The sequence below is a fragment of the Salvelinus alpinus genome, chromosome 3 (assembly GCF_045679555.1).
Source record: "Salvelinus alpinus chromosome 3, SLU_Salpinus.1, whole genome shotgun sequence".
Lineage (NCBI taxonomy): Eukaryota > Metazoa > Chordata > Actinopteri > Salmoniformes > Salmonidae > Salvelinus > Salvelinus alpinus.
In genome coordinates this window covers 40,394,949-40,413,001 of record NC_092088.1, presented here as the reverse complement: position 1 = coordinate 40,413,001, position 18,053 = coordinate 40,394,949, and the positions used below count along the sequence as shown (strand labels likewise).

General features: G+C 43.5%; 1 protein-coding gene across 1 annotated transcript in view; it reads left to right on the top strand.

Moving 5' to 3' along the window:
* LOC139570702 (kinase non-catalytic C-lobe domain-containing protein 1-like) overlaps positions 1–18,053 on the top strand; it is an 85,159-nt gene that overhangs the window by 24,635 nt on the left and 42,471 nt on the right. Inside the window, exons 12-17 of the mRNA XM_071392825.1 lie at positions 623–710; positions 827–1,019; positions 1,199–1,938; positions 2,234–2,372; positions 4,026–4,297; positions 8,751–9,103. Coding sequence (XP_071248926.1) covers positions 623–710; positions 827–1,019; positions 1,199–1,938; positions 2,234–2,372; positions 4,026–4,297; positions 8,751–9,103 — 1,785 coding nt within the window. The remainder of the gene's footprint in view (positions 1–622; positions 711–826; positions 1,020–1,198; positions 1,939–2,233; positions 2,373–4,025; positions 4,298–8,750; positions 9,104–18,053) is intronic.

Here is an 18,053-nt window from a genome sequence, read left to right as displayed (position 1 = left end):
AATTGCCAAGAAACTGAAGATCTCATACAATGCTGTGTACTACTCCCTTCACAGAACAGCGAATATAATAGAAATAGAAAGAGGAGTGGGAGGCTCCGGTGCACAACTGAGCAAGAGGACAAGTACATTAGTGTCTAGTTTGAGAAACAGACGCCTCACAAGTCCTCAACTAGTAGCTTCATTAAATAGTACCTGCAAAACACCGGTCTCAACGTCAACAGTGAAGAGGCGACTCCGGGATGCTGGCCTTCTAGGCAGAGTTGCAAAGAAAAAGCCATATCTCAGACTGGCCAATAAAAAGAAAAGATTAAGATGGGCAAAAGAACACAGACACTGGACAGAGGAAGTCTGCCTAGAAGGCCAGCATCCCGGAGTCGCCTCTTCACTGTTCACGTTGAGACTGGTCAGGAAACATTTTACCTGTCAGGAAACTTATGGCTTCGTTCCCAGAACCAAAAATGTACGTTCCCACAACTTCCAAGGAATACAATGTGCTAGCTGGGACTGTAGCTACTGCTTGAAAGGGGTAGTGAGACACATACTGCCCATTGAAAGTGAAAGGGAGGACACATTGCTATTCCATTCTTGTCTGTCGAGGATAACTCCCTTCCTTACCTTTCAGCCACTCACAAAGGACATTGATGCAGAGGATCAGAATGGATTGGACAGTAGAGGAAGCTCAAGTCAGGCATCAACACACATCATGAGTGGTATGATTCATTCATCTTTTCAGACATTATGCTCAAGCGATTTTGTTGACCTTACTATCAGTACATCTACATACAGATTTGTGATCAAATTGTATTGATGTTTTAACTGTGTGTAGGGTTTGTGCCCATGGCTACTGAGAGCCGATTGGCTCCTGTTCCTGGCCCTGTTCCCCATTGCTATCCAATCAGTGGAGCCCCCCAGCTTCCAGAGGCCTTCACCTCCCCTGCCACACACTTCACCCCCATCGTCCTGACCAGGGAGGGGGACACTGAGGAAGAAACTCCCCTGTCTGCTTCAGACATTGAGGGGTAAGCAGTTTGCTTCCTTTCTATGGAGATAAGGTACCAGTCATGGCATTATTTCAAGCACCATTGATGTCTTTGAAAGGTGGATCCAACCATAGTTTATTTATTGATTATTGAAATGTCATTCCATTTGTTCACTGATTTCAAGAATGCATTTTTAATTATCACATGTTGTGTTGCAGGACTAGAGGCAGTGAGATCCAGCCTGTGCAAGAGGCCAAGCACCCAGAAACACCCTTACACCTTGAAGACCTACCCCTACCTCAGTCAGATAGAGACCTACAGGACAACGGACAGGACAGCTCTGTCAATCAAAAGAATGTGGTCACACGTCACTCCTCCTCCACTGCCTCCAGCAGCAGGACATTGGTCAACTCTCCACCTCCCACCTCCCCCGAACTGACCACCCAATTGTCTGTGTCTTCCTCTTGCCAATTGTCATCCTGCTCTCATCTGACTGGTGGTGGTGTTTTCAACAACTTCCTCTTGCGACATGACCCACTAACAGGGGACCTAACCCTGGTGCCGGTGCAGATAACAGTCGCTGAGTCCCTCCATGGACTGGAGCTCAATCTGCCCCTGACCTCAAGCTCCAGCTTCTTCCAGGGTAAACCTACACATCCAGGGGGCCATAGAGACCATCTGACCCCTGGTCAGGGAGCTGAACCCCTGCTGTCTTGCCTTAATGGAAGCGCTTGCAGCAGAGCCTTGGACTCCTTAGTGTCAATGTCCCAGCCCCATAATGGAGAGGAAGGTCCAAGGACAGGAGAACGTGAGGATGAACCCCTATCAGAGTCCCATGGACCTCCTCAGGGAGACTCCCATCTGAATCACCCTTCCCTACAGGAAGTTATTGGCCTGCTCAGGGCAGAGTTTGCCTTTGATGGCTATCTGGAGAATGGTTTGGAGGATCTAGCAATGGGTAAGTAACATAGAGATGAATATTCACTCTCTCTAACATCACATTTAGCCTATGGTCCCAGATCTGCTTAGGCTGTTTTGCCAATTCCTACGGTTCTTGTCACGCCAGTTGGTAAGACGGAACAAACAGATATGGCATCAGGCTAGTAGCCTACTATCTCTGTATTTCCCCCTGGTGGATTTGGTTCGGTTAATTGGTTCGTAGAGAGATACTACAGTTGTGTCATGAAATGTATGATCACTGCTGTGAAACGTGTATGGCACGCTTTCTGTCTCTCATGTTTATGTGTTCAAAGGGGAGTATATCCTGTCTCTGAAGGACCTACAGTACCAGACGTTCTGCAATGTTGTGAAAGAGAAGTTCTGTGACCTTTACTGGAATGAGGACTTATTGGGAGTGCTACACTGTGTGGTCAACTACAGCCAACTCTCGCTGTGAGTATGTCGACGATTGCCTGTTTTATTGGTGATGCAAACACAGGTCTTCTCTCAATAACAGAAGCCTAACAAGATAAACGATACAAGTGAAAAAGAAAGTCACACTTTTTCATTTATATAGACAGAAAGCATTAGCAACCAACTGATCCTGTTCTTTTGGACAACACTTTATCTCCAGTAACACTTTAACGTTACACTCTTGGTTAAACAAACAATAATGCCTGTGTTATAAAACTGTCTTTAGCTGACTGTCAATAGTATCAGAAGGATGTTGCTCTCCTCAAAAGTATTCTCTGTCAACAAGCTTATCCAGTCAACAAGCTTAGTTTGTCTCTATGAGCAGGGGAGAAGCCCAAAATTGGCGGTGTTTGTGTTTAGAATTTTAATTTCTCTCATGTGAGTCCTCAACAACAGTAAACCATTTAGATTCTACCACCCCTCCTCCACACACACACACACACACACACACACACACACACACACACACACACACACACACACACACACACACACACACACACACACACACACACACACACACACACACACTCAGACACACACACACTCAGACACTCCACTCATAATCAGCATTCACAGAAGATTCACTTCAGACACACTTCCGGTCGCTCCTTTTTTTTCCCAGCAAGAAGGGTCCCTATGGTAATAGCTCATCCCGTGTTTTTTGTTTGTCTCAAGAATATTGGCTTGGCACCATTGATGAGCTACTTATGGTTCTCCCTGCCTTGTCTTTGAAACAATCTTAAAGATCCTGGAGGAGTGTACCTAAATGAAGGAAAAGGGGAAATAAGGACTTGCCCCTTTTTTGTTAATTAATCTGTAGACAAAGACAGATGGAGGGGCACGTGAGAGTGTGTTGAGGAGATGTGCAGCTTGTCCCATGGTTGCCATGCTCTTAACACATGGGGCAGTGTGTTGAGAGAACCTTTCATCTTCTGTGGTAATGAGACAGACAGACAGGCATCACAGCCTTGGACAGACAGACGAAACGACAGATACTCTCCTCTGAGTGGGACTTCTAGACTGTAAGCTGGAGAAGACTGTCACCACTAGGGTAGCTCATTGGAGAAGTCCTGATGCTGCTGGAACACTCTGCTTTGGATACAAACAGTTTTGGACAACTCAACCTCAGTTGTCAGGAAGCTGCTAAAGGAGACACTAAGGCTGGATTTGTTTGTTTTGATAGCTAATTATTGATTGGTTTGTTTTGATTAATTCATATGTGTTGGCCTTATTAACTATTTTGATTATGCCTGTGAGGAGTGTGCTAGTCTCAATTGTATGTCTAGATTTCTGATAATATGATTATTTGTCTGTGTTGTTATTCTCACTATTTTGTCTGCATTGTTTATGTTGTGTCTAATTACTGTCTGTGATGTTTCAATAGCTTTTCCGTCTGAGCTCTTGTAGTCTGCATTTTGTTTTATTGAATTAGTGTGTTTTGTCTAAGAAAGTTGTCTGTGCTTGTCTGAGTTGTCTGTTCTTTGTGCTTTTGTCTGTGTTTGTTATGTGTCTGTCTAGTTGTCTGTGTGTGGCTGTGATGGTTGTGGCTAGCTGTGACTGGCTGACTGTTGTGTTGTGATCTCTGTCTCCCTCTCTTTCTCTCTCTGGCTGCTGATGTGCCACATGCAGAGGCTCTAACGAAGAGTCACCATCAAAGCCTTGGCAAAGGGCATCCACCTCACCCCTGAGCGCTGCTGGCTGTAGAGGGGAGGAGAGGGACGCACCCCGGCATGGTCATGTCGACCTGAATGGCAACCTGCACCACAGTGGACCTGTAGCTTCAGATGCATGGGAGAAATTTCAGAGAGACCAGAGGCCCCTGTCTACATACAGAGTAACAAAGACTAGACCTGAACATAGAGATGCCGTATCAGAGGAAGGTCAACATAATGGCTGCCCAGGTAGGAAAGAAAATACATTAACTTCACAACTGGCATCACTGTTACCTTACTGTCATCATTCCCAGCAAGCACATTTGGTTCCTTGGAAGTTGTGGCAACGTACCTTTTTGGTTTCCCATTGGTTCTGGGAACAAAGCCATACGTTTCGTGACTGGTAAAACATCATGTTTTTTAAGGACGGACGAGAACATCAATCAATCAAATGTATTTATAAAGCCCTTCTTACGTCAGCTGATGTCACAAAGTGCTGTAGAGAAACCCAGCCTTTAAACTTCAAACAGCAAGCAATGCAGGTGTAGAAGCATGGTGGCTAGGAAAAACTCCCTAGAAAGGCTGTCACCTAGGAAGAAACTTAGAGAGGAACCAGGCTATGAGGGGTGGCCAGTCCTCTTCTGGCTGTGCCGGGTGGAGATTATAACAAAACATGGCCAAGATGTTCAAATATTCATATATTTGACCAGCAGGGTCAAATAATAATAATCACAGTGGTTGTAGAGGGTGCAACATGTCAGCACCTCAGGAGTAAATATCAGTTGGCTTTTCATAGCCGATCATTCAGAGTATCTCTACCGCTCCTGCTGTCTCTAGAGAGTTGAAAACAGCAGGTCTGGGACAGGTAGCATGTCCGGTGAACAGGTCAGGGTTCCATAGCCATAGTGTTTTTTTAACTAATAAAAAGCTGTTAATTTTAGTCTATTCAAACAGAGGAAACAAGCTCAAGTGTGGAAACAAGATCAAGTGTGACCAATTAGTAGGGACGGCCAACACACCTGAACACATTTAAAGAAAAGATTCACCTATTTTGAATGTTATTGTTTTTTTGCATCTCTGAGTGATGTTCTATTGATTCCCTGGTTCATTTAATGTTTTTTAATGTACAATACCAGTCAAAAGTTTGGATACACCTACTCATTCATGGATTTTTCTTTCTTTTTGACTATTATCTACATTATAGAATAATAGTGAAGACATCAAAACTATGAAATTGAACATATGGAATCATGGAATAACAGTCTTGAAGGAGTTCCCACATATGCTGAGCACTTGTTGGCTGCTTTTCCTTCATTCTGCGGTCCAACTCATCCCAAACCAATTGGGTTGAGGTCGGGTGATTGTGGAGGCCAGGTCATCTGATGCAGCATTCCACCACTCTCCTTCTTGGTCAAATAGCCCTTACACAGCCTGGAGGTGTTATGTTTCATTGTCCTGTTGGGGGAAAAATGATAATCCCACTAAGTGCAAACCAGATAGGATGGTGTATCACTGCAGAATGCTGTGGTAGCCATGCTGGTTAAGTGTGCCTTGAATTCTAAGTAAATCACAAACAGTGTCACTAGCAAAGCACCCCCACACCATCACACCTCCTCCATGCTTCATGGTGGGAACCACACATGGGGAGATCATCCATTCACCTACTTTGCGTCTCACAAAGACATGGCGGTTGGAACCAAAAATCTCACCTTTTGGACTCATCAGACCAAACTACAGATTTCCACCGGTCTAATGTCCATTGCTCGTGTTTCTTGGACCAAACAAGTCTCTTCTTATTGGTGTCCTTTAGTATTGGTTTCTTTGCAGCAATTCGACCATGAAGGCCTGGTTCACGCAGTCTCCACAACAGTTGATGTTGAGATGTGTCTGTTACTTGAACTCTGAAGCTGCATCTGAGGCTGGTAACTCTAATGAACTTATCCTCTGCAGCAGAGGTAACTCTGGGTCTTCTTTTCCTGTGGCGGTCCTCGTGAGAGCCAGTTTCATCATAGCGTTTGATGGTTTTTGCGACTGCACATGAAGAAAATGTCTAACTTCTTGACATTTTCCACATTGACTGACCTTCATGTCTTAAAGTAATGATGGACTGTCATTTCTCTTTTCTTATTTGAGCTGTTCTTGCCATGATATGGACGTGGTCTTTTACCAAATAGGGCTATCTTCTGTATACCACCCCTACATGTTACGCCCGTTGATAGAAGGATCGGACCAAGGTGCAGCGTGGTAGGCGTACATCTTTCTTTTATTTGATGACACCGAAAAAACAACAAATACAAAATGAAATGCACAGTTCTGTAGGGCTGGAAAGCAACAGTACAAAAACAAGATCCCACAAACTAAGGTGGAAAAAGGCTGCCTAAGTATGATCCCCAATCAGAGACAACGATAGACAGTTGCCTCTGATTGGGAACCATACCCGGCCAACAAAGAAATAGAAAAACTAGAATGCCCACCCTAATCACACCCTGACCTAACCAAATGGAGAAATAAAAAGGCTCTCTAAGGTCAGGGCGTGACACTACACAACAGATTGGCTCAAACGTATTAAGAAGGAAAGGAATTCCACAATTAACTTTTAACAAGGCAGACCTGTTAATTATAATGCATTCCAGGTGACGACCTCATGGTACTACATGATTCCATATGTGTTATTTCATAGTTTTGATGTCTTCACTATTATTCTACAATGTAGAAAATAGTAAAAATAAATAAAAACCCCGGAAAGAGTATTTGTGTCCAAACCTTTGACTGGTACTGTATATCTGAGCTTTTGCCATTCGAGCAGGTAGAAATTTGGCCGAGATGACGTAGATTTGCGATAAAGCTGCTCTCACTACTGGAAGTTAATAAGAATATGACTTTTAGATCGCGAAAACGTCTGTCATACATGTCAGATTTCAGTACTGGCTGATAACGTCATAACGCGAGAGGTTGCCTTCTCTCTCGAATGAGCCATTAATAATATTTTTTTGCGATATTCATACTTCGAGAAATGTCTAATTTAACGGAGGGTCTAACACATTTCTCCTATTTGTCTGCCTCTTCAGTCCAGGGTGCATTACATGGTGCCTTTGCGAATGTCACACACTGTGAGGCACATCGATCTGCAGGTTGAACATGGTGAAATTGTAGACTGCTAAATTTATTGTGCAGTTTGTTTAGGCGATTTTACAGCTAACTAGCTACTTCACATACTGATATTGACTTTGGTATTATTGTGTGTAGCTATGTTTGGTAGCTAGCTTCCTTTTGTAGTCAACTTGAGCTGCAACAGATTTCAACAATGATTTTCACATTTTACCACCAACCTTATTATAACGCAAAAAGGAAAAATGTGTTAAAAAAACATTTTTCCCACATGTTAGTGTTATGCAATACTGTAAATTATAGGAATGATTGGTTTTAGGGGGATTTTTCCTTTAACAATAGAGAGAGTTTTGTTGACACTGAGAACGGAATGTATGTTTTTAAATAACATTCTTAGAACGTTATTTGAACGTTACTAATGTTTTCTTGTGGTTTTTATGGAAGGTTTTCTTAATGTTCAGAGAACATGACTTTAAATAGAACCATGACGAAACCTGCAGAAAACGTTATGCTGAAGTACTGAAATTCCCACAGAAGAGCGTTGTTTCTTAACGTACTCTGAAAGTTCTGAGAACATGACTAAATAGAACCATGAGAAAACCTGTAGAAAACGTTATGCCGAAGTACTGAAATTCCCACTGAAGAACGTTGTTTCTTAATGTTTTCAGAAGAATTTGAGATCATTACTTTAAATAGAACGATGAGGAAACCTGTAGGAAACATTATGCTGAAGTACTGAAATTCCCACAGAAGAAACATATGGTTCTCAGAACGTTATGTGCTAGCTGGGTATCCTGCAGCATTCCCAGAATATTGTTCGAAGGTTGCATGCAAAATAACCATAGGACAATCATGCTCTTACCAAGCTCTAAGAAACATATTGTTGTCAGAACGTTATGTGCTAGCTGGGCTGTTAGCATTACTTCACAACTGTCATCACTTTTACCGTTATCATGATAAACGTCTGCGAGATGACAGAGTTAGATGAAGTTGTATAGGCCTACTGTAGCGAGATGTTATGACAAATCCAGCTTTGAATGGCAGTTGGATCAAGTTGTTAGAGAAATGACTGGCTGTTGGATTAAATTGTTAAGCGCACCGTTTATTCAAGACAGCCCAAATCGTGTTGCGATGTCACAATGATCTCCTCAGCTGGAAAGGGTTGTTGTGGAAACAGTTACTTCCTCTCCATCTACACACACCAATACATTCACTTAGCATAATACACACTCACACCAACGACACATTGGTAACAAACACTGCACACTCACATACACACAAACATACCTCTTCAGTTTCACACAAAAGACGTTATGTTTTAGATGATTAGTCAGACCAAAAATAGGCTGCTCACATTGGTAGGTGGAGTACGCCTGTGATGCAGAATCTAACAAATTAGCAAGATTAACATTTAACTGCTTGCCAACAAACAAATTTAAAAGAGCCTTATAATGAAAGAAAACTTCAGCCTTGAGAGAATTTCACCCCTCAAAATCTCTGCACACACACACACACACACGCACACGCACACGCACACTGCCTGACCCATCCCTTTTTCTCTCTCTCTTCCTGATCTGCCTGTTTCCTGGTCCAGGATTGAGAGCTGCTGAGTGTTTGGGTAAGGGGGCCATGGAGAGTGCCGCGCATCCAGTGGGGGTCAGTGATGAAAGCCCCCCTGAAGCTGACTCTCTGTGTGGGATGGACGAGCCACTGAGGGTGGGCCACCTAGGCCAGATGAGCTGCTCCAAGGACATGGAGGACACAGAATCGCTGGTGTTTGAGCGTCTCCTCTCCCCCTGCTCTGGAGCAGAGGTGTCTAGCCACAGCCTCAGCCCAGCCTGGGGCCTGGCCTTCTATGGAGAAGACTGTTTTAGTCATGATGTGGTGGAATATGCTATAACCCTGGGGCAGCACAGTGAGTCACCATGCCTGGAGCTGAAAACACAGGTGGGTAAACTGGGAGGAAAAGCTATTGAGATGAAATAGAATAGACCAGCTGTGAGTCATGACTGACCATATAGTATACCATGGTCTCAATGTTTGGAATAGTGCTTTATTGTAAATGTGTTTATATTATACTCTCATTTTAGCTCAGTTTAGAAGACATTATATGGCAACACTGAATACTATCTGATGCTTCAAAGATTACAACATAATTCGTTACTACTTTCTACCAAATGGTATGTAATGAAAGAGGTACATAATGATGTTTGATTACATTCATTTGACATAAATATTTTATGTATTACTTATTATGTAATTACTTTGTAAGTCTATATACATACAAGAAAACAAGCAGACTAAAGTAAAGCATAATCATGTTTGTCTTAGTTTTTTTTTTTTTTTACAATCGCTTGGTCCCATTTTTCAATATTTAGGTCACTTTTTCAAAACTCTTCACATTGTTCTCCTAACCAACTTTCAGCCTGGCACAGCAGTTAATTTCACATCCAAAATGCACTAAAACTACCAAAACACTTCATACATGTCTCAAATCAACACATTCTTCCATAACACTAGCAAAGTTTGTCACCAAACAAGCACACTTTGTCACTCATAAAACAATGACCTAAAAAACACTAACAACAGGTAGCATTACACAATGTTTTCTTTTGTCAAATTTCTTTACCAAACAAGAATGACACCTCTCTACTGTTTAGAATTCACTGTATTATATGTTACAGGAATGAATCAGACATGATGCAATATGCTTCAATATGTTTTATGTAATTTTTTGGCATTGAGTGATTCCAAAATACAGGAATTTGTATATACACCATCTACCGATACAGATACAGTAGCAATGCTAGTCAACCCTGTCTTCTGTAGTTGGCCACAGGTTCTCATCCACATCACATCTTATGTCATCTTGGGCAATACACCTAGGAAATAATCTTTTGGCATGCCTGGTCCTTCCCTGGCAATCTTCTGCAGATATGTCCAGGCATCCAGCATTCACTGCATCCAGGAGGGACATTTGATCATGTGGATGGTGGTCATACACTTTCCACCTCCATGAGGAAAAGTGACACCATCCTGGGATGTGCTGCATACCGTTCTGTGACTGCACGGGAGTGGGTAAATGCCACATTGTCCCATACAATTACAAACGTTGGCCGATTTCGCCTCACAGCAACCCTTTCCTCACCTGGCACAACCCTTCCATAGAGGTCATCCAGGAATGAAATGAGACCCTCTGTGTTGTATGGCCCAATTAGCGGTTTGTGTAACAGCAATCCATCAGAGGATATTGCTGCACACATTGTGATGTTGGCACCCCTCTGGCCCGGGACATCCACTGTGGCTCTTTTCCCAATCACATTCATTCCTCACCACCATGTTGAAACCAGCCTCATCCACAAAGATGAATATGTGGGGTGTTTGCCTGGCTTCAAACTCCATGACTCTCTAAAATAAATCCACAAGGCAACATAAGAGTTAGGCTATTATAGTAGTTTACATTATACCTAAAAACATGCCATTGTGTGCCTCTGTCCTGTTTGGTTTTGTTCAAAACCAGTTCTGTATTTTATAGTCATCTTACCTGGACATATTGGTTCCTGAGTTTCTTGACTCGTAAAGAGTTCCTGTCAAAGGGGACAGTGTACAACTGCTTCATCCTTACTTGATGTTGTTTCAGGACTCCAGAAATAGTTGTTATGCTTACATTGTGAATATTTCCAAATGTAATGTTGTCTGCCATCACTCTGTCCCGAATCTCTGAGTTTTATGCCATTGTTTCTGATGACCATACCAACGATTGCAGTTTCCTGCACAGCAGTGAAAATCCTACCTCTCCCGCCTATGGGAGGTAACCGTTGGGTCCTAAGCCGAAATGCAAAAACAATTACACGCAAGTGGGTTTGGTGGCTTTGGTCAATTTACTTCTGTAATGTGCAGTTCAGTCAGATGCCCTTGCAAAATGCACATCTTACCTGTTGTTTTGCCAGAAATTTCTCACAATAGATGCCACTTTTGAGCGTTACAGATTTGGATTGCACTCTCAGACCAGCCTCTCTCATTGATAGAACATGATTTATTACATGATCAATTATAGTAGCCCTAATCTCACCTGAGACTACAGCTCTTGATCTTCCTCCCAGTCTTCTTCCACCACGGATACGTACTCCTCTCCCTCTCTCAGGCACTCTTCTTCCTCTGTCAGCCACTTCTCTATCTCTGGCTGGGTCCATGTTTACATTACAGTACAGCATTATTCCTAAGATGTCCCCTTTTGTATAGATGGTAATGAAATTGAAAGACTAACACTGGTTAGGTGTTCAGCTACAATGGGAATCAGCCGTGGTTGGTCGAATTGTTTTGATAGTATTTCATTTTTTAGATTTGGAATATATTTCAAAACGGGTTTACTGTAGAAATGTAGCAGATTGTTGTCTTATTCAATTTTGTGTTATGTTAGGTTTTGAACTTAAGTCTAACAGTTTTGAAAAGAGTATGTAAACATGTGCAGATTGGCATGTAGTTACATATAGTTTTGTTGGTGGTTGTGTCTGAGTGAGGAAAGAATTCATGACATTTGAAAGATGTAGCCATTGAATGCATTTTTTGCCAAAGCAATGACAAATTATCCACAGTTTTGCCCAGATAGACTGCTGTGGTGCTCACTGTGTGAAGAGTTTTGAAAAAGTGACCTAAGTATTGAGAAATGGGTCCTAGCGATTGTAAAAAAAACTTTAACACAGTGTCATTGTCTAAGGCTGTTCTAATTCTACTGTTCAACTCACTATATTAAAAGGCCTCCTTTCTCTTTGAACACAATTTTATCCTGGCATTGTTTGTTGCATTGCAGCCAATGATCAAGCTGTATTCATTTCTTATGACGATACAGACTTGTGTAATGTCAGTTACATAGGAGTGGCACTTTTGATATAACAGAGTGGCTGTGGATCCGAATTCTCTGCAACCCTCTTCCCGACAGCTAAAGGTCCGAAGTTTGTGCACATGTTCGTGATTCTCTACTTTATGCACAGTCTCTGCTCTGCTCGTTTCGGCTACCCGGAAAACAGGCTACTCTGTCGAATTTCAGTAATGAATGGAGAATGGGGCTTTTTTAATAATAATACATTTTAATTTATGCACTTTTCAAGACACCCAATAAAGTTAATTCAAATAAAGTTAGTTTTTTGTTTAGAAAAGTTATATTAAAGCTGAATCAATGTCTGCAAGATCACATAATGATAATATTCTCCATAACAGAATCAATTGTAATAGCATAGTATAACATTAATGTAAGACAAAAACGCCACTTAATTTCTTATGAGAATTTGGGATCATTGTGCGAATGGTCGCAATTTTCTCTCAAAGCAGCCAAAACTCAACATCACACGAGCCACTAGTCAAAATATGTGCTTTGTTTGAAACAATACACAGGTATACTACATCTGCTCTAAAATTCGCTCACTGTACATAATTCAAAACAATATTGTACTTCAATGTTTAGTGCGTAAAGTAGAGGTAAAGAAACACATGCGCGGAACGTGATTTCGGATCCTCGACTCTGGGGAAGAGGCTTCCAGTGGGGTGGGACGGGCGGAATGGGGCGGTTGCCTTCAGATCCGCAGCCTCGGCCTTAATTTAAAATGATTGGATTGAATAATGGCCTATAATAGAGAATGTACCACTGCCTTGCAACTCTTTGTCAGCATGCACCAAATAACATTGTTTTAATAAATTACTATACATTCATGATTATATAGTTATTACACTTTCAGTCAAACTGGATAAGTGCATGGATTTCATGAAAAGTCTACGGGATGATTTGTTTAAAACCAAGCAAAACGACATTAATAGCTGTAGCAAATCAATGGTATGATCATGATTTGAGGTGGATAGGAAGAAAGGAGTTGTGGGTTTTAGGGTAATTGACATATTATGTTCTCCAAACTGTTATTGAATATTAATGTGATATATTTCCGAACTTTGACAGAAAGGTCATTATCATGTGTAATAGAATAACAATGAGCTGTCTTTGTCTGTGTATGCTTTGATGGTAATGATGTGGGCTTTTATCTGCTCCTTCACTGGAACAGTCTGACCGCACCACTCTCACACATTAAGAGCCATGGCTCCATATCGGTATTAGATGTGCCCCGTTTCTCCCTTCAAAAGATCTATTGATTTCTGTTACCATAGTGAGGGATGCAAGCAGAGAGCCAGCCCTGTACATACATTGGAGACACTAATAGGCTCTTTGTGTACTGCATCTACACCCTAATGGGTTCTTCGGCTATCCCTACTAGGACAACATTTCACCCAACAAAAAACGCTTAAAGAACCCTTTGGTGAAAAGGTTCTACCTGGAACCAAAAATATATTTTTTTGATGTATCACTTATGGGATTAAGAGCAGCGATCCACAATGTTAGAAACCAATCACACAGTGTCTGTCGGAGACAGGTCGAGTGGTGAATAGGGCGTCACTTGCCCATCGACTAGTCATTCGCGCTCTCTTCCTTGCAAAGAGTCACTATGCTCCTGAAGCTCTCCTCAGCACGACCTGAACCTGTCTTCCTGCTAAACAGTTCCTAGTCGAACCGTGAGGTTAACACTGTTGAACGTTCGACCTCAGCCCTGTTATTTTGTGTTGAAAGACTGACTGTAAGGAAAGTTATTTTGCTTCATGTATAATTCTCAGATTTTTCTACTCACTATGTCTCCAGTGGTAGCTATCGTCACACGGCTAGTTGCTGAAACCAGAAGGCTTGGCTAACCTAGCTAGCTTGCTGGAAAGCTTGCTATACCTCTACAACTGGCTTTTCTCCTGGCGAGGTAGAATCGCTAGCTCTCCTCTCTCTCGTTTAGTTCGACCCATGTCCCCTTGTGTCGTGTTGACTAGACTGTCCGTCCTTAACTTCACAGCTTGACAAACGAGAGAAACGCTTTGTTCATCGAGAGACAAAGAGAGCATGAGCTTTCTCCGGCTAGCATTGTGCTAACTAGCTAGAATATTAGCTCATGAGGTGAACGCTAGCTAGCTTTGCACGAGAACTATGGCAAAAGTTAATCTCGTAGCCATGGAGCCTTCTACTACGAGCAGGACTCCTGCCCCAGCACCGGCACGCCTGTGTCCATGCAAGGCTACTATTTCCGGCAAGGATACACACTCTTTGTGTGTCGCCTGCATGGGGCTTGAGGACGCAGAAGCATCTCTCGCTATCCCAGAGTCATGTGTGCATTTTAGGGCACAGCCTGCGAGGGTCCTCAAATGGCGAGTGCGCAGAGCAGCCCCTAAACCAGACTCGTCGCCAGTACAGCCTCCGGGCTTGGATGCTACCCAGCCCTCCTGGGACGAGGTTTTGGACTATCTCTGTCCTCTGTTTCAGACAGAAGCAGCGTAGGGGGGGTCTTGGATATTCGCAATGGAGGAGGAATACGAACTCCTCAAAGCTAGCGAGGAAAAAGAGGAATCCCAACCCCATAGCACGAGGCCCTCTTCCTCACCCAGCGCAGCATCTGCATTCGATGAAAATATTTGGGATTGTCGATGTTTGCAAACGGGCAGCGTCCAGGCTCGGTATTGACTGGCCCACAACCGTGGGGGGTGGTAGCACGTAGAGGGATTGGATCGACGGGAGGAAGCTCCCCTCTCGCACCATCCTGGGGAAGCAACTACTCCCAGCGGTCCCAGCTTGGACAAGCCCCTGTCCAGTAAAGACCTAACCTGACACTTTGTGAGCACGGCACTACTCTCCCTGGGAAGATGGAGCGCTTCACCTCCTCCTTATTCCAGAAGGTCTTAGTGTCTGCGGCACATTCAGTAAAGGCCTTTAAATGTAACATCCCTACTGCTGGCTTACCAGGCTGATTTGCTATAAGCAGTGAAAATCCTACCTCTCCCGCCTATGGGAGGTAACCGTTGGGTCCTAAGCCGAAATGCAAAAACAATTACACGCAAGTGGGTTTGGTGGCTTTGGTCAATTTACTTCTGTAATGTGCAGTTCAGTCAGATGCCCTTGCAAAATGCACATCTTACCTGTTGTTTTGCCAGAAATTTCTCACAATAGATGCCACTGTTGAGCGTTACAGATTTGGATTGCACTCTCAGACCAGCCTTTCTCAATGATAGATCATGATTTATTACATGATCAATTATAGTAGCCCTAATCTCACCTGAGACTACAGCTCTTGATCTTCCTCCCAGTCTTCTTCCACCACGGATACGTACTCCTCTCCCTCTCTCAGGCACTCTTCTTCCTCTGTCAGCCACTTCTCTATCTCTGGCTGGGTCCATGTTGACATTACAGTACAGCATTATTCCTAAGATGTCCCCTTTTGTATAGATGGTAATGAAATTGAAAGACTAACACCTGGGTAGGTGTTCAGCTACAATGGGAATCAGCCGTGGTTGGTCGAATTGTTTTGATAGTATTTCATTTTTTAGATTTGGAATATATTTCAAAACGGGTTTACTGTAGAAATGTAGCAGATTGTTATCTTATTCAATTTTGTGTTATGTTAGGTTTTGAACTTAAGTCTAACAGTTTTGAAAAGAGTATGTAAACATGTGCAGATTGGCATGTAGTTACATATAGTTTTGTTGGTGGTTGTGTCTGAGTGAGGAAAGAATTCATGACATTTGAAAGATGTAGCCATTGAATGCATTTTGGGCCAAAGCAATGAAAAATTATCCACAGTTTTGCCCAGATAGACTGCTGTGGTCGACGGGAGGAAGCTCCCCTCTCGCACCATCCTGGGGAAGCAACTACTCCCAGCGGTCCCAGCTTGGACAAGCCCCTATCCAGTAAAGTCCTAACCTGACACTTTGTGAGCACGGCACTACTCTCCCTGGGAAGATGGAGCGCTTCACCTCCTCCTTATTCCAGAAGGTCTTAGTGTCTGCGGCACATTCAGTAAAGGCCTTTAAATGTAACATCCCTACTGCTGGCTTACCAGGCTGATTTGCTACAAGAGATGGGCAAACTCTTGGTCAAAAACACAGCCGGCCACAGACTTTGGGATGAGATCTGTGTGGTTACAGATCTCAACCTCCAGAAGTGCCATTCAAGGCTGTGTGCACTCCAGGAGCCTTGGTGTGGTAGGATAGAGAGCCCTTTGGCGCAACTTGTCCAGCTTGTCAGACAAGGAGAAAACAGACTTCCTGCCAAGTCCTTCCCCTGGAGGGAACAACGGTCGCCCGACATAGGAGTAAGTCCCCAGCAGCAGAGATGGACAGTGCACAGCTCACACGATGTCCTGGCCTGTCCTCTCTCTGGTGGAGAGCGAGAGGCACATATGTGCTCCTAAAATCCGACCCCTTGTGCAGCGACTCATTCCTATGCGTACGGAGGGGGCTCACTTTTCTTCCAAGTGCCCTCCGTGTCACAGCTCTCCCTTTGGCTCTTCTCTAAGTAGCTGAGGCAGGAAGACAATTTGTCAGTCGCCACCAAGCAGTGTCTCCAATCCCAGCGTCTAGCCAAGGGAGACATTTTTTTTAACAAAAGGGCAGCACTAGTGAGTGAGAGTCATTTAACTTGTGTGCAACTTTCCGCAAGAGCAGAGGGCACTGACACGCATGCGCAGTCCAGCCCTGAGCATTGACCACAGTTATAAAGGGGTACAGACGACTGCAGCTGGCCATGAACCCATCCATTTAAAAAAATATGTTTACCCCTTTTTCTCCCTAATTTTCGTGGTATTCAATTTGTAGTTAGAGTCTTGTCCCATCGCTGCAACTCCCGTACGGACTTGGGAGAGGCGAAGGTCGAGAGCCACGCGTTCTCCAAAACACAACCCAGCCAAGCCGCACTGCTTCTTGACACAATACCCGCTTAACTTGGAACCCTGCCGCACCAATGTGTCAGAGGAAACACTATACACCTGGCGACCATGTCAGCGTGCATGGCGCCCGGCCCGCCACAGGAGTCACAGGAGTCGCTAGTGCGCTATGGGACAAGAACATCCCTGCTGACCAAACCCGGACGACGCTGGGCCAACTTGCAATGGCACGTTGTGTTAGCTAATCCAACACAGGAGTGATGGTTGCTGATAATGGGCCTCTGTACGCCAATGTAGATATTCCATTAAAAAATCTGTCGTTTCCAGCTACAATAGTCATTTACAACATTAACAATGTCTACACTGTATTTCTGATCAATTTGATGTTATTTTAATCTACAAAAAAATTGCTATTTTTTCAAAAACAAGGAAATGTATAAGTGACCCCAAACATTTGAACGGTAGTGTACATATGAGATGAGTAATGCAAGATATGTAAACATTATTAAAGTGACATTATTAAAGTGACTAGTGATCCATTTATTAAAGTGGCCAATGATTTCAAGTCTATATTTATGGCAGCAGCCTCTCTGTGCTAGTGATGGCTGTTTAACAGTCTGATGGCATTAAGATAGAAACTGTTTTTCAGTCTTTCAGTCCCAGCTTTGATGCACCTGTGCTGACCTTTCCTTCTGGATGATAGTGGGGTGAACAGGCAGTGGCTCGGGTGGTTGTTGTCCTTGATGATCTTTTTGGCCTTCCTGTGACATCGGGTGCTGTAGGTGTCCTGAGGGCAGGTAGTTAGCCCCCGGTGATGTGTTGTGCACCACCCTCTGGAGAGCTCGGCGGTTGTGGACAGTGCAGTTGCTGTACCAGGCGGTGATACAGCCCGACAGGATGCGGTCAATTGTGCATCTGTAAAAGTTTGTGAGGGTTTTAGGTGACAAGACAAATTTATTCAGCCTCCTGAGGTTGAAGAGGCGCTGTTGCGTGTGGGTGGACCATTTCAGTTTGTCAGTGATATGTACGCCAAGGAACTTAAAACCTTACACCTTCTCCAGTGCTGTCCCGTCGATGTGGATGGGGGGGTGCTCCCTCTGCTGTTTCCTGTAGTCCACAATCAGCTCCTTTGTTTTGTTGTAAGATATGTAAACGTTATCCTC